This window comes from Culex pipiens, chromosome 3 (assembly GCF_016801865.2).
Source record: "Culex pipiens pallens isolate TS chromosome 3, TS_CPP_V2, whole genome shotgun sequence".
Classification (NCBI taxonomy): Eukaryota; Metazoa; Arthropoda; class Insecta; order Diptera; family Culicidae; genus Culex; species Culex pipiens.
The window spans coordinates 131,820,715-131,847,178 of NC_068939.1; the positions used below are offsets into that span (position 1 = coordinate 131,820,715).

Here is a 26,464-nt window from a genome sequence, read left to right on the forward strand (position 1 = left end):
CATCCTCGAAAATCCCACGAAAAATGCCACGCTGCCTGGGCTATAGCCTTTCTCATTCTGGTTTAGTTTGTTACTCTTTCTTTGAATTTTCTGATATTTTTGCCTGCAGCTATTTTGGTATTTGTATTTGTTATTATGCCAAGTAATACCAAAATATGGTATTCCCGTGTTATTTACCCCTGCTCGGGTTTTTCGAGCTTGAGAGTTTAGGTGTTTAAGTGGAATATCTTATGACGATCAAAACAGCTGTGCAAACTTTAAAAAAGGTTTAAAATCTACAAATCTATAAAATCAAAAAAAAAATTAAGGATCGATCCATCTATAAGGCTGGGTAAAATTATGAAAAACGCAATTTCTACCGATAGAACATTTTAATTTGAACAGATTCTGATTTAGACCGGTAAAACATAGCTCTCAAGGTGTAAATCTTCGATGGGGTATATCGGCTCAAAATATTTTGTTGTTACGACACCGTGCGATGGAGATTTAAAAAAACACAAAAATGGAAAATGGATCAAAACCACGTTTCAAAATATAAACTATAATGAAATAATACCGGGACAATAAAAAAATATTTTTGTCGAATTCCTTGAAAAAGCTCAAGAAGAAATCATTTTTGGTCTAATCTGTAGTTACAAAGTAACGGCCCAAAAAAACGATTTTTAGAAATTCGTCAAAAAGAGGGCTGTGCCAAAAATAGAGGGCTACACAACTATACGGATTTTCGACCCTCTTCGCGGATTTTTAAAAGGCTGAATTTTTGTGCGGGTTTTTTTTCGTATAATACGGATTTGTACGGAATTTAATGATGACAATAAACTGTCAGTTAAATTTTATAAGGACAGTTTGGATACATTTCCGGGATTGCCTCAGTTCAAAGTTAATTATTTATAATTCTCTGGTTAGTTTGCAATACGTCGGAACAGCCATCGCGTCCTCCGATACTTTTTTGACTGACTTTTCTCTGAAACAAATCAAATTTTCATTGTTTTTCAGTAAAGAGCATTTAAAGGACGTGCAGATGAACAACTCAAAGCATTTATAAATTTAATAATTCGTAAATTGATCGAGAACCCAAACCATCCCGAGAATTTTCTTTTCAAAATCCTTACAAACCATATTTATCCAACAAAATATACAAAGGCTATCTAAAGCTTGTGAAAACATATGGCAATCTGAATTAACAACTGTTCTCTTGAAAACACTCAGAGCGATGTTATTCGTAAAAGCAAACTTGCTATTTCGTAAACATTTAAACGTTTAATATATAAAAAAAAAAACAAAAAGATTGGATTCAGCAAATCACGGTTAATTTTGAGATTTTTGTAAAAACATGCAAGCCGTAGTTAGCTATAAATACGACACAGTTTTATATTTTTAGGTCTCAAATTCCAATTCCAAAAAATAACTCCATAACAGCTGACATGAAATGACCCATATTCAGAACAGAACATAAATCTATATTTTTATAATAAATTAAAATATTTCATATTGTATCTTGTTAAAAAGCTATAATTTTAAAACAGTGCATTTTTTCAAATAATTAGTGAAATACTTTTTGCTGAAAATTTGAATTTTAGGTTTTAAACATAATTGTTTATAAAAAAATTCATTTTTATTATTGTTAAAAATTGAGATTCAAAAATTGATAAAAAAAAGTCAAATTTAGTTCAAATTCTTAATATTAAGAGAAGCCAAAGGTTTATGGAAATTTCTATCTTTGTGACAAATCTACTTTTCAAAAGACATCATATCGATCGCAAAATCCCTTCCCACGGTATAGATTTTCAAAAATTTACTTACCATTTCGACGCTGTCGTGCTATCTTGTCGTACGTCGCTTTTTGACGTTCTGAGAAAAACGCGTTTTAATGTTTGACCTTGAATAAGGAGTCCCGAAATATAATTGAAAATGTTTACGATAGTCGAGCTCGTACCTGTGTCAAACGCGTTCTGACGCGAAATCCCTTTGGCAAATTGTCGCACTTACATCAATTTTCAGGCTGGATCAAGATAGCACGACAAGAGTGACAACAATGCACGGAGGTTTTTCAGTTTTTATTGCATATCTCATAAGCATGAGCATGAGCATGAGCATGAGCATGAGCATGAGCATGAGAGATCACCCATGGTTGCCCCTCCGTTGCTGAACAGAACCGTAATATCCTTTCAGCCCTACTGATCATAGGCTTCGACGATCAAATGGTGTTTCCCTTATCAACAGCATGTATGAATGCGCCGAAAAGATAAAACACCATGATTGCTAAAGCTAGATCAATTGCGAATAGGTAACAGTCATTGGCCACCAACGGCGCCCGCCATGTCAGTTTGTAGACCTCGATTTTAAGGGACGGGAATGTTAGTTAGCGCAAGTTGCTACTAGGGCAGCTGATTTACTCTGTGCTTACACCCCACGAGCGCCAGGAACCTGAAAAGTTGTTAGTAGGATAGGGTATTTGGTCAGGATTCATCATAGAAGATGATGATGCGACCCAAAATCAAAGTGTTTTTGAAAGGTATAAGGTATTATTCTCAAGGCAAGCAATCGGATGCTGCGGATGAGACATTTCCCGTTTATCTGTTGTTAAATTTTGAATGAAGTTGTTTTATCTTAGACAGCCGGCTGTGGAAAGATAAAACCAGAACGATATGTAATTAAAGGGTAAAATATTAACCTCAGTAAGTTAATTTGGAGCGGTTTACATACTTGATTATTAAATTAAACGTATGGCGTACGATTGGGATAGTCTGCGAAGCTATAGAAAAAGCGTGAATTATCACGTTGAAATAATACTTATCACCTTGCCTTACGAGCTGCGATGCTAAGGAAAAGTCTAGTCACGTGTACTAAAAATTCACACTACAAAACGAAACAAAATCTATTGATATCGCGACATCTTGAAAACAAAATTAACAAAATCAATGACCGGTCTTGAATCAAAAACGCGTCGTTGACGCAATTTCTAAAAATTAGCGAATTCTAACTGCAAAATACCCTAAATTTTACAAAAAAACCGTCATGAAACGAGCTCGCCCGAAATTAACTATTCATTTCAAATGTACCGCTTTCCTGTAAAATCGCCCGCGCATCGTATCAAGAACAGTAACAAAAAAAAAAAACAAACGCGACGGCCGCGACGCAAATCGGCAGAGAGCACAGAACCGGGTGTCAAATCAGAAGACTCCATTAAATACAACGAGGTAAACAAACGAACCGACAGCGCACGACACACGCACACGACATGAAACGAACTCACCCGAAGATCTTTTCACAAGTGTTTGTTTCGCCATCATTCACAACATTGTGGCAAGTAAACCCTACCCTCAGACCACATTTTTGACTTAGTCAGAACTCCAACTAACGATCGACATGCTCTTCTTTTTTAAACATCATTCATTCTCAAAAAACACTTATGTTTTCACTCAGACTATTTGATCCCGATATGTCACACACTTTTTATGTAAAATCACTACCATTTCTTTTCTGTTTCCATTCCATCTCTACAACCGTTTCGAAAAATAGATCTCACTGCTTAACATAATGAAGCACAAATCTGTTTCGCATCTAGATGGCCAATTGAATGATTTTGTAAGCACCCCCAACGCACTACGTGGGCAGAGCATGTCGTACACCCGCTCATCATATTGGAATAATAGCAACAACAAAAACAAAAACGTTTGGGCAATTAAAACTCTTTGAAAATGAAATTGACTGGATGCACTGCACTGCTGATCAACCGGCTCCGTGGCTTAATGGTTACGGCTTCTGTCTCCCAAGCAGAAGGTTCAGGGATCAAATCCCGGTCGGTTCAACCTTTGAAATTTGGAATCAGGAATTTGAATATAAATAAAAACTAAAATGAATCAGGTGGGATTCGAACTCACACCTTTGGATTGGATGTGGTCTGGGACGCTAAGCAGTCGGCCATCAGAAGGTTTACACTTTAGCAGTGAATTGATCCGTAGTGTTGAAACATGTTATCTCTTCTTCTTATATTATTAAATACGCGCTGATCCCTGAATTGCCTGAGGGGATTGGAAGTCTAAATATAGATCGAGTTTCCTTCAGATGCTTGCTTCTATGTTTAGGCGGGGCCGAACAATGCCCAGCGACCTCGGAATTGGACCGCAAGGAGCTCTGTCATTCTGAAATGGGTCGTTGGAAGCAGCGCGAGGGCTATCACCACCTAATACCCGGGACTGAGATAAGCTGTATCAGCATTCGGCATGTACACAGTCTGATACAAATTATACTTTCCCATAATTTCGCTACCGGTTAGCGGGTATTGGATTGGACCACACACACACATGCACTGCACTGCTGATGTTGTGTCGTGGTAGCAACGCTTTCTCGTTCTCTCCCCCGTGTAACCACCATCGCACGACCACAACTGAACGGCACTGAGTATCATCGGTTTTCTTCCGTTTCTTCTTTGGCACACTGCCGAAAAAATAACCGTAGCAGATTTTCCCTTCACCGTGCGCTCTCAGCGCTCTCTCGCACTCTCTTTTCCATTTCCTTCATCTGGCCTGTGTTTGTTTGTTTTGACGCCACTGGAGTGGACTTGGCATCGCCTGCCAAGCGCACACTCGCACGTCCGCAACCGAACGCACACATTCGACCGTGCACTACAAAGCACACAGGAAAAGGTAACATGAACCAATACAACCATGTGTTCGCCGTCTTCACACACGGCATTCTTGTGATTGCTCTCTGCTTTTGGCTCTTTTCCATATTTCGGTTTGCTTTTTCGACCGCTACTTATTCTGATACACCAAACACAACGCGCACTATTATTTTCCTTATTTTATTTTTTATAACTCACAGCACTAGAATTTCTTGCAGATTCTATTTTAAAACTTAGGTCCAAGGACCACCCTAAACCTCGAGCTTCTCTCTGTCAGGCCCTCATGTGCAACACGCACACACGAGCACTGAAGGCAGACACCAATACAACTGCAATGCTCTGAAAACGCCAAATCATTTCGTCGACGCCATTCCAGGAGCCAAAAATATGTTGTCCACAAAACACTTGAAATCCACAATTTGCTCAAAAACTTCATTATTTCCGTATTCACGAACAGATTCCGCGTCGATTGACACCACTTTCGAAGCAAAACTCGGCTTTTTAGCAGCACAAAATCTAGAAACAAACGACCGCGATTTTAGACTCGACCGCACCCATCAAGTGTTGCCAGACCTCCCTCCGTTTTTCAGTTTTTATTGCAGTTTTTATTGCATATCTCAGGATTGAAATTCAATTTTTGTGAGCTGCACAGAATGGCGTTCTTAACTCAATTTGGCCTGGAATACACGAACGACAAGTTAGCACTACGGCAACGATTTGTGTATGGAATGTGGCCAACATTGTATAGAGACTAAGGTCATGGCGAAGCTCCGCCAAAGTTTGTGCGTGTGTTTGTGTGTTTTCTGTTCTTTGGAAATAAAATGCTGAACTGCTAAATTTTATCATTTTACCAATGTCAATGTTACCCCGTTCAACGGTTCCTGGCCACTGATAGTGACACTGAGTAGTAGTGTAGCTTCCTTTATTTTAGTTTGTCCCTTGGCCACCACCTTCACTGTCCATCGCCATCCGCCGGAAAGCCATAAAACTGTCATATTACAGACGCTATTAAATCGTTCAAGTTGTCACATTAGAAAAAACTTTTCGCTTCCATCACTGTGCTTCAAAGGGAGATTGTATCTTTATTGGACTTGATGGAGGGAGGTTGCTAGAAAGAGTCCGTGTACTTCTTCAAATATTGGGTCAACAATCCTGGCAGGAAAATAAACGAGACGAAATAAAACAACTTCAGTTCACAGTGTTTTTCTTCACCACTTTATTAATCTTACGCTGTTTTACTCTCTTTCTCATTTTCTGGGTTTTAAATAATAAAGCATAATTAAAACGAGTGGAAAATAATATAATAGTATAAACATTATTTTCAATTAAAAATATTATTTATATACAAAACTTATGAAGTTTTTCATTCGCCGCGTTTTTTTTTTCTTTTGCCGGCGAAGCTTCTTCGGTCGAAATTTATCGCGCTTTATTTTAACGTTTTGCAACTTGTGGGCGACGGGTACAAAAAAATGAACCATCATGTGCTTGGGGATGGCCACACTGCTGTTGTTGGTTTTGCTTTCGTTCGGTGGCCAAACTTGCAAGATTGAGAAATGTTTTGGACATCCGTTACCGCTGTTGCTCCTGTCGGGTTTTTTTTTCCGGAACAGGATCGTAGAACGGATGAAGGGCTCGGAACGCCCACACACACTCACATTTCTCGCCAGCAGTCATTATCACAAACTTAGTTTTGCTTCCGGCCGCCGCTACCTCCTCCGAGTTTTCCCTGGATGGCACCCGGTGGCAGATTCGAAATGGCATTTCCCTGTTTGGGGTTGGTGGTTTGGGTGTGTGCGTTGACGAGGGAAGGACAAAACCGGAAACGAGAATGATTATAATCAACATTAATGGGCGAAAAATAAGTTTCCATTAAGTCGCATGTGCGTCGCTTTCTGCCACAACACTGACTCGCAAGGTTCTGAGGGGCAGCCCGGAATGCTAGTTCCCGGAATTGGTTATCACTGGAATAGTTTTTTTGGTTTTTTGTTTGTTTTAGTGTTTTTTTGTTCGATATATATATTTCGAGAGCTATATTTAATTGCTAATGTATTTGGTTTTTAATTAAAAAAAGCGTATTCCTTCACAATTAGTTTAAAATCTTCAACAATTAATAAAATGATGTTTTAATCATTTGAGGTTTTCCAAGGTACAACAAATGCAGGTGAATATATTATATGTAGATTTTGTCTTTTATATTTTTTGAAATGTTAGGTTTTTAAATGAAATGTGTTAAATATTCTTAATATAGTGAACGGTAAATCTCCTCTGATTTCGTTTGCCAAGTTGATATATTGCCGAGTTTCATTTCATGTCCAAATTCAATAAAATATTTTATTCTGAACCACTGTTCATTGTTGAATGAATTCTAAAACTTCAATGCAAAGTCAGATCAATTTTGATGAATTTATTGACAATTTAAACAAAACAAAATCAATATCTTTGTAAACAAATTTACAACATTTTTCGAATTTCGGATTTCGAAAATAACCTTTTTCAATTCCGTCGTGAAACTACTCACTTTTCCTGTCATTCTTGAACGACGAAATAGCCTACTTTTCTGTACCAAACATAACAGAATCGAATAGCAACACTTTTCAAAATAAATGCTGAAAAGTTCTACTTTTCAGCACTGAAATGGGTGCTGAAAAGTTGAACTTTTCAGCACTTGTTTCGAAAAGTAACACTTTTCAACATTTTTTGATTTATACGATTTATTGACGAAATACATGAAAATTTGACTTAAAATTTCACTCAATGGGTGTTTTTCGGAACTGCAAAAAATGTTGTATGGAACTCGTTTCAAAACTTGATTTTTTCAGCACTCGTCGTATTTATCCAACTCGGTGAACCTCGTTGGATAAATGTACGACTCGTGCTGAAAAAATCCTCTTTTTGCAACATGTTGCATAAACTACTATTTTAACTATCACAGCAAAAAATCCGATGGTAAAATCGCATGCACATCACCTTCGTCAAAATAAACACTTAATATTACACAGTGCATGTACAATTTTTGCAAACACAAAAAAAAAGTTGCAAGCGACGGGATTCAAACCCAGCACCAACAGTAAGGACTGGTGCCTTAGCCCACTCGGCCATCAGACCGATGTAAAGCTGTTAGGATAAACGCATATGGGTCATTCCACCTGAAGTGTGCAAGAAAAAATGCAAATTTGAAAATTAACATCTCCGATTCTGCTCAAATTTGGCAGAGCTGTTGGGACTATCAAAACATGCAAAAATCCCAAATTTCAATCAAATCGGACCACCCCCTCCATTTTTGTACCCTCCCAAAAAATCGACTTTTTGGAAACACAAATCTTAGAGGGTCGGTCTTAGACTCAATTTTGAAGGAAATTGGACGTGGAATCCAATTCCGTGATCAAAATGTAGATTAAAATATTTTTTCTACCTGTATTGTGCAATTGAAAACATTAAATGGCCGTATCTCAAAACAGCCCTATTTATTTTTTAAATTTGACCTCACCATCGTATTGCCCGTCCAATTTTACACAAGAATCACTTATCGACAGAAAGGAATATGTTTCGTGCCAGAGATATCGATTTTTAAAGTTTTGAGTATTTGAGATTACCTAAATTAGCTACACTCGCCGCATCAGCTAGAAGCACTCTGTCGTGCTGAGGAATAACTGCTACCTGGTAATTTATTGAAATAAGTTTTCATCCCAAATAATCATTAACAAATTAGTCAAAAATTGAATGTACACCACTGTAGGAAACTGCTGTATAATAGGCCGTCCCAAAAAAATTAAAAGTTGTCAAATCTTCGGTGCTCACCCCTAGAATGATAGATTAGGATGTCAGGAACAATGTTTTCATACAACAAAAAATTCCCAAAAATGGTTTACAACGCGCGCGCGGAGCTTGAATGAAAAAAGTGCATTTTTCGAGTATTTTTCAGAAATGCGCGTAACAATCATACTAAAGTCATTCAAATTTGGTCGCCTTGGGCTTCAAGTTATAGTTTAATGTTTCCTGAACAAATTCCTGTACAGACATGGTCCATAAAAGCTTGTGTTTGAGCATAACAGGGCGTTTTAGGGAGAAAATTTTGTATTTTTTAGCCAAAAAATTTCAAAAATCACTCCCCAAAACGAGCCAAAAAATTTTGCAGCCAATACTAATGCATTCAGCTTATAGGAAATTTTACGGAGATCATTTTGCTTTTTTTAACATTCCATTTATGTCCACGCAAAGCCGAGATATTTGCATTTTAGTGAACAAAAAGTGACAAATTTTCAAAATTCTTGGTATTTAAGCGTTTTTAGCATAAAACATTGGCTACTATGATTGCAAACGAGAAGGCATATATTTTGGATATATTTATTTTGTTCGTTCAAAAACGATATTTGTTAAAAACATTTCATGAAAAAACATGAGATTTTCTCACAATGTGACGAAATATTTTAAGCTAAATTTTGATCACGGAAATGGATTCTACGTCCAATTTACTTTAAAATTGAGTCAAAGACCGACCCTCTAAGATTTGTGGTTCCTGAGTTATCGTCGTTTGAAAATAGGGGTTTCGCTCAAAAATCGCCAAAAGTCGATTTTTTGGGAGGGTACAAAAATGGAGGGGGTGGTCCGATTTGGATGAAATTCGGGATTTTTCCATGTTTTGATAATCTCAACAGCTCTGCCAAATTTGAGCAGAATCGGAGATGGTAATTTTCAAATGCTGTTCCGCTTCAGATGGAATGACCCATATATGAGCTTGACATTTCGGTCAAGTAGGTTTCCCATACTGATGGGCTACATATTTCAGGGTGTAAAATCACATAAAATTGCATAAAATAATGCAGTATTTATTTTACACCCAGGCCTTTTACACGCAGCTGGGTAACTACTTATTTAGCTGTGTATTCACACTAATTCAGTGAAACGTTTGACTGTTACTTGTAGCCAAGATAAGAGTTAAATTCAAAAACAGTATCTTTTCAATGCTGTTATTTTTGCCGATGAAAAGTATGGTATTTCTATAATTTTTCTAACGTGTTATGCGTTGCAAAGGTATTTTGAATGAGCTTTTTTTACTTTGTTGATGGCCGTTTCAAATACTTTTGAAAGTTTCTTTTTGCAAAACCGTCATGAAACTATTTTCTTTTCCTGTCATTCTTGAACGACGAAACAGCCTACTTTTCTGTATTAAAAATAGCAGAATCGAATAGTAACCCTTTTCAAAACAAATGCTGAAAAGATCTGCTTTTCAGCACTAAAATTGATGCTGAAAAGTTGAACTTTTCAGCACTTGTTAGGAAAAGTTATACTTTTCAACATTTTTTTTATTTAAACGATTAATTGACTTAAACGCATGGACATATCTCCTATAATTTTGTTCAAAGGGTGTTTTTCTAAATTGCAAAAAAATGTTGTACACAGAAAAAAAATATGGTAATACAGTGAACTCTCTCGCTGTCGATATTGAAGGGACCGTCCGGGAGTTATCAAATTATAGAATGAAAAATCAAAGCAACCTATTTGAAGGGACTGAAATATTTATTGACAGCTGGAGCAATATTGATATCGAGAAAATCGACAACCAGAGAGTCCACTGTATTCATCAGGAAATGGTGACAGATTTTGTGTCGAAAAAAATGTGTAATATTACATCAGAAATTATGGATATTCATCATTTTGTGATGAATATTCATCAGGTTCACATTTTTACACATTTTTTATGTAATATTACTCAAAAAAGAGGTTATATTCAACCTACCAAATTTTCAACCTTCAAAAATTCAACTTTTTTTGCTGTGTATGTAACTCGTTGCAAAACTTGATTTTTTCATCACTCGTCGAATTTGTCCAACTCGGTGAACCTTTTTGGATAAATTAACGACTCGTGCTGAAAAACCTCTCTTTTTGCAACTTGTTACATAAACTACTATTTCAAAATAGGCCCAAAAATCGGGAGGCAACAAAAAACATAAAAGTTGAGTTGAAAATCATGTATAAATCATCGTATAAAAATATTTGAATTTTATGTTAAATTTATGTAGATATTTTTCATCGAAACTTATGATAGCAAAACAAATAGTGTGACTGGTGACTACACAGAAAAAAATGATGGTAATATTCATCAGGAAATGGTGAAAGATTTTGTGTCAAAAAAATGATAAATTTTACCCCAGAAAATTATGAATTTTCATCAGTTTTTGATGAATTTACTTATGAATCGCACAAATTTTGACTGAAATGTTAGTGAATGGCATTCTTAGGTCTCAAATAAGCTGTTAACATCAAAACAATCGATAGTTTAAATACAAATTTGCTAGAATTTAAGGAAATCTAAACCATAAATTTCTGCTTTGCCTTCCCGGTGCTTCGAACGCTTATGAAATATTTCAAGTGAAATGTTTCGCATTTTTGTTAAACTTATAATTTTATTGTATTTAATTGTTTTTGCATTAACTACAGCGTTCAAACAAACTTTAAATGAAAGTTGATGTTGGAATTCATCAAATAACACAGTTTGGACATTCATAATGCGAACTTATATCCAAATTATTGATAAAACAAGATGAAGTGTCCGGGTTTCGAAGCGTCCGGGAATTCGAATCATGACGTTATGGTCCTGTTAAAATTCCATGTAGATTTTTTTACAAAAACTTAACCTTTCTTCTGAAAATTATTTTTTTAATTGCCTTTTCTAAAAAAGTCCATTCCGCGAAACAGGCGCATTCCGTGCACTAATTTTTGTTGTAACCACCTCCCCCGAATTACCTTGCCCTGCTCCAGGTCTCCGTCAAAGGGCTGCGGGGTGGTCGGGATGTCACAGTCCTCCGTCGGCGGCACGACACAGCGCAGGCTTCGCCGGTCAAACACCAGCATGGCCGGGCATCGCTGGAGCCGCGGGTAGCCACCCTGGCACTGCCAGTACCGATTGCAGGACTTTCCTAGCGGAACGTTGCCATTAGCGTCGTCGTTGCAGAGGGCTAAAAAAAAGGGGAAGATAAACATTAAATCCTATGGCGATCGGGCTGGCAGTGAGTTCCTTACGGTGCTTCTGGCAACCCTCAACATTCTCCGGCCAGTCGCAGCTGTGGGCGTTCTCGTTGTACAGCAGCCCGCCGATGCATAGCTGTTCGGTGGCCGTTCCGTTCCAGCACGTCCAGTACCGGGTGCAGGACGTCTCGTGGCCAAAGATGCCGTACAGCCAGTCGCAGTGCTCCGTCGAGATGGGGCCGTCTTGGGGGAGAGGGGAGTGGGTTGGAAAAAAAATGTAAGTTTACTGCATTTGTTCGGTGAGAATAAACTGGGTATAATCATGAGATTCATAAATCATACGGTCATCGCGGCGGAACTTTATCCATTTGGGAATGGCTTTGTTGCAAGACAAGAGCGATTTATCTGAATATATTCTTTTGATGGTAAACTCACTTGCCAGCTGCTTGCCGTCGCAGTAGTCCGACCGCCACGGGTAGTCGCAGCCCTCGGTCACGCCGCGGTGCTTGCCGGCAAACACCAACCCGTTCGGGCAGTCGTACAGCTCGGCCTGGTTGTTGACGCACTCCCAGTACCGGTCGCAGTACGTCGCGTCGCCGACCACCTTCGATTTGGTCTTGCACGGGTCATCCTGGTCCTGGCGCTGGCCGCTGGCGAGACCTGTGGGATATTGAAACAAGAATACAGCTGGGTTAGATTTTTGTGGCTAGGTCAAATTGGAAAATAATGATTTTATACTAAAGGGTCTAGAGAATGGATTCCCATAAATCAATAGATTTCTTTAACCCTGTAATGCTAATTTTTTGGTTTGTTTTACAAATAACTATACTTTTCATGATTTATGTTTTTTTGTTTCATTTTTAATATTTTATTTTTCCTTAATCATGTTTAGTTTATGTCGGTTTTTGGTAGTATATGGCTTATTCTACCACCTCCTATTATAACCTTCTGCCTTTTAAGTTTTGTCATGTATTACAGTCACCTTTTTCAATTTTTTGCTTATTTTCACATTTTCTACTAAAGAATGACGACATTATCGTTCAAATTGTAAAGAAAAGCGTAGGGGCATAATCTGGGACATTACACAAATTACTGCAAACTTATTTATAAATAAAATATAGAAAATGTCAATCAAAGTTGATCCCTAAAAAAATACATCTTCAAAAACATTGGAAAAGTCACATAAAATAACTTCCAGCCAAACATTTTTATTAAACTTAAGAGTTCCTCTTTCCAATGCTTCTTAAAGATCACAAAATGATTGAAATTTTTTGTCAAATTTCCAGATCGAAGCCCGCCTAAAGGCAAGGTTGGGTGTAGAGAATCTTTTACTTTCTGTAAGGTGCATAAAGAAAACAAACTGGCAATCGATAAATGAATCGATTAAAATGTAATGAAATTGAATCTATTAGGCCGGTGCAAATATTTAAAAAAGTTTTTGTCCCTCAGCCCTGGCCGAGGTCAAGGGGGGGGCAAAAAAATAAAAAAATATAACAATTTAAATAACAAGCCATAGTCTTCACATTTAAATGAAAAAAGTGTTTTAAAATGCATTTTACACTAGTTCAGTTGTTTTACAATCATTAGTTTTCAAAAAATCTAAGATCTGACAAAAACAAAAATTGTATCGAAAAAAAAGATTTTGCATCGAAAATTTTCAAAAAATCTTAAGATTTTTTAATAAACCCAAATATGCTAAAAATAATTTTAAACGCAGGAGAATGTATTTTAATTTGATTTCAGCTGGTTGCACTTGAATTTTCATTGAAATTTTGAAGTTTATTGTAAAAATATTTTTTTTGCCCCCTGATTTTTCGGGCCAATTTTGAAGGGGGGGGTGACAAAAACTTTTAAAAATATTTGTACCAGCCTTATTTGAAGAGGAAAAACTTTTAAGGTATTTTTATTACCTAGGAGCAAATTTGCAACGTGTGTTAATCTATATTACTCGGGGATTTGGTTAAGATCATTTCATCATTTTATGTCATATTATTGTTGTTAAGTTCCAGTTTTATTTTTAAGATGGCTCAAACATCTACAAATAAATGTGACATGTGTGTTTTATAGCATTTTCGGCATTGAATATCTTACAAATCTTGACCAAGAGAGAAAATTTGAAGACTTATAAATGATTTGTCAGTGCCCTTTCTCCGTGATCACATTTCATCACAGTTGAAAAATAAAATTTTTACGTCTTTCACCGATCCGTAGTTCCAACATTCAAAAATTGTTTAATAGATTTGAAAATCTTTAAGTGATTTATTTTGCATAAATAAGCGTTATACAAGGCATTCTGAATAGTTTATAATCCTTTTTACAAGTTTTTCAAAAGAAATTTCAATTTCTGAACAAATTTTCAAGGGGGATAAAACGTTGAAATTAAGTTTGCAATGGTCTTAATTTTTTCAAATTGTTTTAGTGAAATGCTCGACGAAATATTTTGACCAAAACTGCAGTTATCTTGCACCTAATTTCTATGAAATTAGTTGAAGCTATCTATCAAGAACTAATTTTTCTTATTTAAAAAAAAAATTCTCAGTTCAATTATGTTTTTCTATACTGAACAAGCTTCCCTGCACCGTGCGGTACACGCGGTTCGCTTGTACCTCGGGTTTGCTTTGCGCCTGCTTTGTTCGGTTTACACCCGTACCCGACTCACACGAACCGAGGGTATTTTGGTTCATCGTACCAGCGCACCACGACACTCTCGGTTCGCCGCGTCGGTTTTGTGTCTGGCACTCACCCATGGCATGAACCCGGTGTATGAGCCAAGGTGCTTCACTCGATACGAGCCGAGGTACGTGCCGTGGTACGCGCTGGCGGTACAAAACGGGTTCAATACCACGGCGCGTACCACGGCACGCTGGGTTCATGCCATGGGTGAGTGCCAGACACAAAACCGATGGGGCGAGCCGAGAATGTCGTGGTGCGCTGGTACGATGTACCAAGATACCAATACACAAATGGGTTCTGGCACGTACCGAAGCTAGAAAACCAAACCCGCGGTGTGCGTTGGCACTGGCGCATGGGAAGCTTGATACTGAAGTTACCTTGCAGATTTTTTTTATATATGCTTAGGTCGATGCAAATATTTTTCAAAAAAAAAATTAATAACAAGCCATAGTTTCAACATTTGCATGGAAAAGGTGTTTTAAAATGCATTTTACACTAGTACAGTTGTTTTGCAATCATTAGTTTTCTAAAAATGTAAGATTTGACGAAAACAAAAATTTTAGCGAAAAAAAAACTTATTGCGATAATAAACATCAACAATTTTTGAAAATTCAAAAGATTTTTAAATCAACTAAAACATGCTAAAAATAATTCTTAACGCAGGGGAATGCATTCTAAATTGATTTCAGCTGATTACAATTCAATTCCCATTAAAATTTTGAAGTTTTTTGAAAACATATTTTTTTGCCTCCTGATTTTTCGGGCCAACATTAAAGGGGGGGGGGGAGACATAAACTTTAAATAAAATTTGTACCAGCCCTATTGAAAACTTATCTTGCAAAAATTTACCTAAAGTTATCTTGCAGAAAGTTATCTTACAGGATTTGAGCTGAAGGTATCTTGCAGAAAATTATCTTTTAAAATCGTGCTGGAGTTATCTTGCTGAATGTTATATTACAAAAATTGACCTTAAATTATCTTGCAAGAAGTTATCTTGCCGAAATTGACCTAAAGTTATCTAGCAAAAGTTATCTTCCAAAAAAATACCTTAAGTTATCTAATCTAATCTAATCTAATCAGACCCTAGCGCAGCCAATCTTTCGAAGGGATCCTGGAGAGTGCCTTAGGTTAGATGACGCCTAGCACTCTTCTTGTCATTTATTAACATTTGTAGTGCGCCATTGCATTAGAATGCATTGAAACATCACAAGCGTTAAAGCGGCCAGGCCTACTGCGTAAAGCCGTATCGCAGAGATGACTCGTAATTGGGTTGAGTTTGAGCACTGAGTGTTCGAACAACAACACAATTCTGAATCGACAGGGGAGGAAGAAGCGTGGGGAGACACCACCATACGCTCCGAGATTTTGGTTGTATTCGTTGGGAGCACCATGCTAAGAAGGTTTGGTACTCCGGGACCCTCTGGGATGGGACATTGTATTTCCACGAATGCCCTGGACACTATTTGCCGTGGTTATAGCGCCACAACTCGCTCTCTGTAACAGTATTCCTAATTCCAGTCCAAGCTCACCAAGTCGTCATGGCCTAGTGGTTAGCATTTTTGCTTACCAATCCAAAGGACGGAGGATCGAACCCCGCCTTGAGCGACTTTGATTTTTCGTTCATATTCATCATTTCAAATTTATGTGTTCTTAACTTTCTCGTTGGGAGCAGATGGGAATCGAACCCAGAACCATTCGCTTACAAAGCGAACACCGTAACCAGTCAGCCACGGCCGCTCCTTCAAAAAATTACCTTAAGTTATCTTGCAGAAAAATATTTTTTAAGTTCGAGCTGAAGTTATTTTACAAGTTATCGTCTAGAAATCGAGCTGAAAATAACTAACAATAAGTAATCTTTTAGAAATCGAGCTGAAGTTATCTTGCAGAATGTTACGTTCGAAAATTGACCTGAAGTTATCTTGCAAGAAATTAACCTAAAGTTATCTTGAAATCAAGCTGAAGTTATCTTGAAAAAAGTTTTATTAAAAAAAACTGACCTGAAGTTATCTTGCAAAAAGATATCTTGCAGAAATTGACCTAAAGTTATCTTACAAAAATTTACCTGAAGTTATCTTATTGAAATCGTGCTAAAGATATCTTACACGAAGTTATTATTTAGAAATCGAGATAAAGGTATCTTGCAGAATGTTATCTTACAACAATTGACCTGAAATTATCTTGCAAAAAGTTTACTACCGTCAACTGGGGCGAATTGGGGCACATGGGGCGAATTGGGACAGCAGTTTTAACCATGTTAGAGCTCAATATTGGCATTTTTCGGGTTGGTTTCGAATAGAACAGACTCAGACCAACAAATAGTATACATCCATTTCCAAATTTAAAACCTTTAAGTGCTCCTAACACTGCTGTCCCTATTCAGACTGTAGTCCCGATTCACCCAAGATGACGGTACTAGAAATAGAGTTGTAGCTATCTTGCGAGAAAATTTCTTACAAAATCGATCTGAAGTTATCTTGCAGATCCATTAAAACAGTGATGACTTTTTAGAACAATAGAAGATTTTTTTAAAGGTCCAGTAAACAAAATTTTAAATTTTTGCATTTTGGGTGTTTTTGAAACCGCCTTGAGTTAGAAATATCCAAAAACACCCAAAAGCTAAAAATGATAATTTTGTTTATTGGACCTGACTGTGAGGAGAAGTTATCATTCAAATAAAAAATAGGTAATTATTTATTTAATTTGCTTTGTTGTTAATTTGATGTTTGATATTAACTATTCCGTAAAAAAATATTGCAACACAAATGATAAGAAAATGATGATAATCTTTACAGCAGTACACTGCCCCTGATCGCATAAATGTCCCATATGCATTTTCATCGATTTCGAGTTTTTGATGCAGTTTGGTTCAAAATTGTGTGCTCTTCCGAAAGAGCCTATAACATCCAGTACTTTGTTATAGAAATCAGGAGGAAATCCAGTTTTTTCGCGAAAACTTAACACGTAGCCTTATGTATGGGACAAACTTCAAATGAGTTTTTCTCAGCTTGCTGTTTTTGCATATGGGACATTTATGCGAACATGGGCAGTACAGGTAAAACAAAGACGAAAATAAGTTGGACAAAGATTAATACTGAAAATAACATAAATATACCAAAAAATAATGCTACTTTGAAACAGTCTTGTTTCAAATCACACATTCAATTTAAATCAAGTTCACTACCAAAGGGTAATTGCCGGGCGCCACCGTAATAAATTGCACACCCGTGCTCTGCCATGAAAATCCGGGCATGACACGTTAAACATAACTTTTAAGCGATTCACCTCAGCTCAGATTGATGAGCTGACGAAAACGTCAAAGGAGGTGGAGTGTTTTAACGACCTGCCACCTCACACTCGCGCGGGGTTTCAAAGAAGTCGCTGAACAATCACCCACCATTGCTCCCCCTCGTCACACAACATACAATCATAATCAAATTCATGCTAATTTCCCCCCGGAGCAAATGCTCACTCGCTCGTGTGTGTGTGTGTGTGCACAATCATAAAATCACACTGAAGCGGAATGAATTAGAGCGCTGATGAAAATTATACGTGTGACGGCGGAAAAGCGTGGAAAGCGCGCTGTTCAGCAAATCGTCGCGATTAGTCGCGCGAGATTGTACAGTTTAACACAGGTGAGGTGAAAAACTGGTTGGCGGAGTACTTTCACTTTCGCACTGTCTTGGAAGGAGTCACTGGAAGCAGGTTTGAAAGACTAATGTAACGAGTTAGAGTTAATTTGCGAGATAGTTAGTGTCACAAGCTTAATGTATGCTTTTCCATTTTATGATATAATGCACTCTTGGTAATTGATCTGAATCACACGCTGATAATAGAAACTGGAATTGAGATTGAAGGTGAGTTAATTCATCAATGCAAAAGCTTCAGTAATAGATTGCATTTAATTGAATTAAAGTTAAACAATCAACAGTTTTATCAAATTTAAAGTATTTAATTAGACTTTATATTCTCATGAGTAATTCTTAAGAGTTTTAATTTATTTTAGACATTTTTAATTTTGTATTTTTTTGGTATTTAGATCGAACATTATCCATGCATCATTTTCAAAAGTGAAAAAAAATCTCAAAAATATTTTGTCTTCGGGAAAATTGTTCCAAATATATTGAAGATCCTACTTCAGAGAATTGGTAAGGATCGGACAGCTATTACGCCCGCCACAGGTAGAAAACTAAACAGTTGCATTTCTCCATACATTGTGACAATTTTCTTAATACAAACTCGAGCTCGAGGAGGCACCCGGATTGGACCACCATAAGGTACACGGAAAAAAACTACGATTTTTCATATTCGAATTTTTTCACTTAAAGTTTAATTCCCAAAACATGTATTTTTTAATGTTCGTATTGTTTTTATTTTTTAGGCCGTTGCAAATATTTTTTGAAGTTTATGTCCCTCGACTCTGGTCGGGGTCGTGGGGGAGGGGGGGGGGGGGCAAAGAAATAAAATAAAATATTAAAATTTAAATAACATAAACGACATAAACTTTGAAAAATATTTGCAACGGCCTTAGGGGACAAAAAAAACACTTTTTTTCAAAAGAGTTTTAGGACAGTACAAATCTGAATCAATAATTTTGGAAGAAAAAAAAAGAAAAGTGTAAAATTATCGTCAAAACAAATTTTTAATGAAAATTTACTTTAAACATTTTTTAATAAAAAGCGCAGTTTTGAAAACAAATGTGATTTAAGGTGATTTATTTTTGAAAATATGCTCGGTTTTTATTTTATTTAAAATATTTTATCAAGGAAAAGCACTCCTGCGATAAATTTTATCGAAAAACTAAGAAAATTTCCTACAACTTTCATTTTGACTTTGTTGATCAACCTGCTGGTTACTGCTGGTAAGTCCTTTTAAAGCTTCAATTTTGTGATTGAGTTTTTCTCCAGAGTTCGGAAACTCACTCACGAGTTGCTCAACCATGAGGAAAAACTAAGTTACCGTAAAACGGGGTGACTTTGATAGCCGGGGTGACTTTGATAGGTTTGCGATTTTTCCGCAAAATAAAGAGTACAATTAAAATACGTAAGGAATGGTTTAGAAACATACTGGCCGTGGTAGAGAAGTGTTCAAAGTACCTCAAGAAGAACTTTTCATAAAATTTTGACAAGTTTTAAAAGTTAGTTATAGTATAGTTAAGAAAATGTTGATTAAAGTCATTATTTTAAACTTCTCAAAGTGTCATAATTTTCTCAATGAACATGATTTTTAATCGGAAAACGGAATGCATTTTCGGATTCTTTGGACAATTTTCCACTAGGAGAAGGTTAAAAAAGTTTGTAAATAATAAATAATATGTGTTTTTGAAACATAATTTACAAAAATATCAAAATTTATAGGCAATTTCAGTTGAACAAATTTCATGTAAAATGTAAAAACTTGTGAATCGTGCTTCGAATTCAGTATATTAATCGATAATTTTATAAACAAAACTAGTTTTAACAAATTTCAGGCAAAATTCCGACTTTTTACATTTTTACCTAAAATTTATATGTATTTTGGTAAAAAGCTTAAAAACTTAGTTAACTAAATATAAACATTGATTTTTTTTCTTAAAAACTATATCAGCCACTTAAGTGATTGTACATTTAGCATACAAATAAAGTTTGAACATCTTAAATATGATTTTAACAAGAAAAACTATGACTATCAAAGTCACCCCGAAATTAATACTAAGAATTTTTTACGTAACTATTGTTCTAAACATTATTGGTAAAACTTTTTTTCCGAAATAGTGCATAGACTTAGTGTGGCCTACCCCAGTACATGTTTTAAAAATAATAATCTTGAGAAAAACCTTACCTGTTGGAAAATATTCTAAAAACAAATTGAAATCCTATCAAAGTCACCCCGGTTTACGGTACCTGCGAGTAAATTACTCAACACTCTCGGTGAGCGTGAGGGCCTTCCTCATTTACTTACAAAGAGAGCTTTGAGCGCTCATGAGGGCTATTTTAGAAAACAAATTTCGAGATGACAAACTCTACATTGGTGAATTTCTAGTTCAATCAACAGGGAAAAAGTAGTCCTGATGGTAGAGGCACAGTGCTATTATCTAGAAGTTTTTTTTATCGCAGTGGTTCAAATCCTGATTTTATCTTTTTTTTTTTCCAGCGAGTTTTGTCAAACCGACGGCTAGGTCGGAGGTTGTTAAGACGGGGGGGGGGGGGGGGGCTCTGTTGGTGGATTTTAACAGCTTTACCAGCAGTGGATGGCCGTGTTGCTGAGGTAAGTGGCCACTCCCGGTCGTCGACAGTTGTACAAATGTGGTTTGCTTCAGAATCGGGACATGCCGAAGAAGTTGCAGTAGCCGCCGGTGCCTTTGGCTTGGAGGTTCACTGAAAATTTAAATAAACCGATCCAGTGCTTTGGACAGCTTTAGTCTAGAGCCACCGGCGGCCGCTCAGGCTCCACTGGCGTGTCCTGGTTCTTAGGCAAGACATATTGGTACACACTAAAAAAATATGAATATTACATTGAACGGAATTGCCAATCTAACGTAAATATTAGTCATGTAAATCTGTTTATGATGTAAAATTATGTGTGTTTTGTTCCAATATCTAAGCAATGCGAGGAACTGACCAACACATCTCATAACACCTAATAATAAATCAATAAAAACTTAACTTTACATCTAATATGATGCACATAGTTGGAGCGTGTTTGCCGATGTAATATTCAGTGAAATTTGACTCAATTTTACGTGCTCTCGATGCCTCTCGCTTGACCGTGCAACGCGGCGGCCGCCATGTTGATTGTTGTGGGTGCGAAAATCAGAATTGTTGATCCCTTCAAAATGTGTCCTCCTAATTTCATTTGATTTGCCGGAAATTCCTTCAGTTTTCGTTTGAGGAGACCTATTAACTATGGAAAAGCTAGGTGGGAATATTGTCTGTGAAATACTCAGAAATCTAACTGATGTGCTTCTCGGTTTCAGGTGACTTTGTTGATTGACCTGCCGGACGGTGAAATGTTCCGGATTATTATTTGCTACGACCACTTTTTGAAGCACTTGAACCGTGGTAACCTACAGGATTTGGCCAAGAGAAGTAGAAGTGAACGATTGCTGGTGCCGCTGTGCACGTTTTATGCGGCGGCCTTCTCAAAACTCGAAGGTTTGTGACATGCCAAGGAGGAGAAGCTTCAGGACCGCGTGAATACCCAAAGAAATCTGCCTGTTTCGGCCACCCAAGTCGTCTGGGAGGTTAGTTCAACGAATCCGGAACCGAAGAGCGAGAGAGAACCAAGTGCCAAGTAATTGTCAAGTGTCACGTATTTTAAAAAATGTTTTGATTAAGTGCAAATAAAATTGTTTATTCCAGTATTAAAGTGATGTTTTCTCTTTCTGATAAGAAAAAACAACTATCAATTCTTATAGGAATGGTTCCCACCAAAATTACGTTTAGTGTAATTTTACACGACCATATCGATCGATGGTTTGGGTCATGTAATATCCAAAACAGATGTAATTTTAAGTCTTATTTGACGCTCCAGTTATGTGCATCATATAAGACAGAAAATTACACGATTTTTTCGAAGTGTGTAGAACTGTCAGCGACTGGGAATGGCCACAGTTGCACAGCTGTCGAAGGGAGTGACCATTACACACACCATCACGGCCATCTTCTTTTGGTATGGCTGCCAACATCCACCCGCAGAAGCTGCCCCGTCTGCGGCCTCTGATTTATCCCGCGGTAGGTCAATCCACAACGGATTCGACCGGTCACCAATCTTAAAATTATGGAAATAATTGCCCATCCGCCGACCACTGGACTTCGACAATCCAAGGTTTCTTTTGCAGCAATGAAAAAAAAAAATACCAGACAGACAACAAAAAAAGTAAATTTATACCAAATTAACACCATCACAGAACCTTCGTATTTATAAACATTGACTCTACCTCGAATGTACAACCGATTGATAAAGACACTTGATTTTGGATTGATGTTGTCATTGATTTTGTAAATAACAAATTGTTGGAAACGGCCTACTCACACCCACATTTTACTCAAATATGAGTAAATTTACTCAGCCCTCACACTCACGGTGAGTATCGAGAGTGTTTGTTGTGAGGAAGCCTACTCGATTTGTGAGTGTGAGTGGTTTTCCGAACTCTGTTTTTCTCAATGTTATCCAATTTTTTTTTAATTCGCAATTTCTTAGAACCTATCGGAAATAAACTCTTGTGGAATTTTCTGCTCTTTTCTATAAAAATAACTTCTAAATTAAATTGAAATTAAATTCCAAGATATTGTGCACAGAACTGATAGGGTATTTGTCCCTATTTTGGGCTTACTAAGCAGAGCGCACTTTTAATATGATGTATTCTCAAAGGTTGCTATTGGCAGCATAGTTTGTTTTACATGAATAAGTTGGGTTTTTAATGCTTAAGCTCGTACATTATCAACATTTTGATAAAAATACCTCATATCGCTGTTAAAGCACGAAAAACTAAAACACTTTTTGCCCCTATTTTGGGGATATTGCACCTAGCATACGACCTTCTTTGTGCATATTTTCGGCCTACCTTCTGATTGGTTGAAATCTCGAAGCACGGGCGAATTTTTTTGACGTACGGTTCAGCCCCAGCTCGTACAGTACAGCCGCACAAATTTGGTCGACAAATATGCTAAATCATTGTGATGTTTGAAGCCACAATGACATCAGAATGATTGATTTCACTTGCATTACGTGCATAATTAGCTTGGAAATGATTTATATCATTCTTTACGAGTTTTCAACATAATTAAACAATTGTTGCGTAGCCAAACAACAAGCCCGTGATATGCAAGATAGACTGTAATTTGTGAAAAGCGCACGCACTGAAAATAAATCCATTCTCTTCGAGAGACTTTAATCATTTATTATATTGATTTGGTGGCAGTTTAGTGTTTGTTTTTGCAACGGGATTGTGCAACCCACCATTAAAAAAATATAGAGGAGAAAAGCAACTCGCGACAAAATTTTGAGGCTAGGAATTTTGACAGGTATGATTTTCATAAAGTATTCGCCTCCTTTTCTCTCCCACAGAAAACCAGGGAACGAGGTAGCTGTCAAACTAGGCCAAAATGTTAAAGTCACTCACAAAATGAACTTTGAGTGATTTGAGTTCATTTCTGACGTCACGATTTTCTCCTTTATTGCCGGTGGTTGGAGATTCGGGGGACGGCTCTCATTCGTGCGCTGAGCGATGAACGCCTTGACCCTGAGTTCCAAGAAGCGGTAAGCAAAAGTGGTGAAAATTTTGGACCTAATGGGCAAGTTGCAATTTGCTAAGAAAAATGTGAAGAGTGCATTATTTTATTGCATTATTTCTAATTTTATTGCATTATTTCTAATTTAAGAGGAAAAAGTGAATTATTCTTGTCCACCAAAATGAAGATAATGACAGCACGAATCATTATCAAGTGGCAGATCCATGCCAGATTTGGTGACATGCTCAATTTCGTTAAATTAAGTTTGGTAGACCCAAAATAGGTACTTTGGGCCAAATACCCTAATTAGAAAAAACCTAGATAAACTGCAAAAACTAAATATTTTTCAAAAAAAAACACCTTTAAATGCTTAATTCTTTGAAAACGGCGCACTTAATCAAACAAATGTAATGTTATACAGTAAAACCTCTTTTTATGCGGTGCGTTACGTTTTTGTAATTTGTCTTTTTCCCTGGAACGCCGCAACATTTTTGCAATATTTAAAAAGCAATTTAGATTTTGTTAGGTTTTGTGCAGATCAACAAATCGCCTTTTAATGCTTGCAAAAATATTGTATGGTTTAAGAGAAATCTACGAAACACAAAGCGTAACACCACCGCGTGAAAAGAGGTTTCTCTGTAGTCGGTAGAAAATTTGATTTTTCAACAGAAAGTGGTTTAAGAAAAATAAAGAATACAGATTTTGTTTTTCAAAATTCACATTTATCTCCAAAATTAATATATTTGGGTACCAGAATTTGCACCATTCTTAACTCTTGTGCAAAATATTCTGGTTTTGTCCTCTAAAACTTAAAAAAAAAATCAAAGATCAAAAAATATGTAATATGACAAATAATTTAGTTATCGAAAATAAAAGTGAAACCATTTTTTATTATTTTTTTCGGAATGGTACCGTTTTGGCAACAATTTCTTTTTCTCGATTTCGGCAACACCCAAATTAATTTGATAATTTTTTACTCGTTTCACTTTCAAAACGTAAATTAATTGATTACTACTCAAAATATAATTATTTTTAATGCAAATAATATCTTTTATCATAAATCCTTTAATTTATTTTAAAATTCGAAAAATCATCTATTTTGTTCATTACGTAATTTATGAATATTCCCTGAAACCACAAACGTCATTATGACGGGTTAACAATGTTTATTAATGATTCTCACACAAATGTTAGTAGTTTTTTGATGATTCTCTCATCAAGATACATATAATACAATGAATTACTTAAAAGCGACATTCGACAAAAAATCACGAACACGTAAAAGTGCAACTTCCCCAACTTTCTCGCAAAACTCAACCAACTTATTTGTGGTGTTTTCTTGTTACCTTACAACATCATTATAGCATGCCCTGCTCGTTGAAACTTGGGAAACCTGGTCGAGAGTATATTCCACTTCGCCGGTGTCAGTTGACGGTCGGCAACTTTGTGTCATTTTTTCCCCTCAACTGCCTTCTCTCTACTCCTCCGATTCGGAATGCAGATCAATGGTAAACTTTTAAACGATGTTAAGTGTATTCAATTACACGGAATATAATTAAAAGTTTGCGTTTTCGTTACCGGAGCCGCTAACTCGGGAGTTATTTTTCCACGCTTTGCTGTCAATTTTCCGCGACGGTCCACCCCACGCAACGTGTCTGGCGTGTAGGTGGCGCTTGGCCGACAGCTGCCTTTTTGCATCAGGTGCCAACGGCGGCGGTGGCGGAGGAAGGGCCAGAGATTGTCGTGGTGTTGTTCATTTGCATTTTCAGTCAAGTGGTTTTTGCTCAAAGAGCACTCAACTTTGTCATCGGATATTTTGCTGCAGAGTTTTGCCAAGTGGGAGTGGATTTAAGCGTGGAAAAGTTTGAAGTATCACGTGAAGAGCATCAACTAGTGGAAGACACAAGCCGCCATATCTTATCACACTTTGTAACTCTTGGCAACTCTTTGATGTCAATCGAGACTATGTCCAATTCTTCGACCCACCCTAAGAAAATCTAAGGATGATTCAAGGATTGGAATCCAACAGAAGTTAAGATTGCCATGTTATGCAATGTTTTGCAAGACTTAATTTTCTTAATCTCAGACTGCTCTAAATTAAGGTCCTTTTGATATGTTGTCTCATTCAAGCGGTACAAATTTCCATTACGAGCAAACCCTACTACAAGTAATATCTGGTGAATCTTCATCTAAAGATCACCCCTGAAAAAGCTCATTCTTGTCCCAAAGTGGAAAGCCATTTCTCAAAGCAACTCAAAGATCGCATCAGCCATTTCAAGTAAAATGACGACGAACATCAACTCCACTATCACAAGAGCCTTTCCTTGGGCAAGCTTGGACGTCCAACCCCAACCAGATAATCACCTTGATTTCAATTTTCCTCAACGATGCCAACACTGCCACCCCTTGCAGAGGTCCTCGCGGGAAAGGGACCTCCTCAAGTGTCCTCCGGTCTGGCGCAGTACCCACTCTTGCTTGTAATTATCTCTCGACCGTCATCGGACCACCGACCGTCGATGTCGTTCCCTCCGGAGAGGGTCTTTAGTCGATTATAACAAATTGTTCTTTTGTGTGAGTGTACTTGACACGGAAAATGGCTGTCCGTGTTCGTGGAGGCAGCACACCTGACCTCTACCCTGGGTGTGACCTGATAAAATCAACAGTTGAGCGGTTCTTTGGAAATTCGGTGAAATATCACTTTTCTCTAAAAGTATCTAAGTTGATAACCGTTCAGAAAAATATTCATTTACAAGCGGCATTAAAATCTATTCGAAAATGAAATCATTCCTCTTTTATTTATTGATATTATAATCCGTTCAAATACAAGCACCATCAAACATATGCTCAAACAAAATTCAAAATTAAATTTCGAGATGCAAAAAAAACGCAATCAAAAGTGACTTTTTTTTGATAACGGTACATAACTACGGGGACTATCGCTATAATTTCTGACTCACCTCCCAAAATAATTTACAGCAAAGTTTGACTA

General features: G+C 37.0%; 1 protein-coding gene across 3 annotated transcripts in view; it reads right to left on the reverse strand.

The window, feature by feature from the left end:
- Positions 1 to 5,819: 5,819 nt before the first annotated feature.
- LOC120420882 (protein obstructor-E-like) overlaps positions 5,820 to 26,464 on the reverse strand; it is a 113,116-nt gene continuing 92,471 nt past the window's right edge. For all 3 annotated transcript variants that reach the window (XM_039584004.2, XM_039584005.2, XM_052709222.1), the window contains exons 3-6: positions 12,029 to 12,253; positions 11,648 to 11,836; positions 11,372 to 11,583; positions 5,820 to 6,392 (exon numbers count right to left, since the gene is read on the reverse strand). In XM_039584004.2, the coding sequence (XP_039439938.1) occupies positions 6,312 to 6,392; positions 11,372 to 11,583; positions 11,648 to 11,836; positions 12,029 to 12,253 (707 nt within the window). In that variant the 3' untranslated portion in view covers positions 5,820 to 6,311. The remainder of the gene's footprint in view (positions 6,393 to 11,371; positions 11,584 to 11,647; positions 11,837 to 12,028; positions 12,254 to 26,464) is intronic.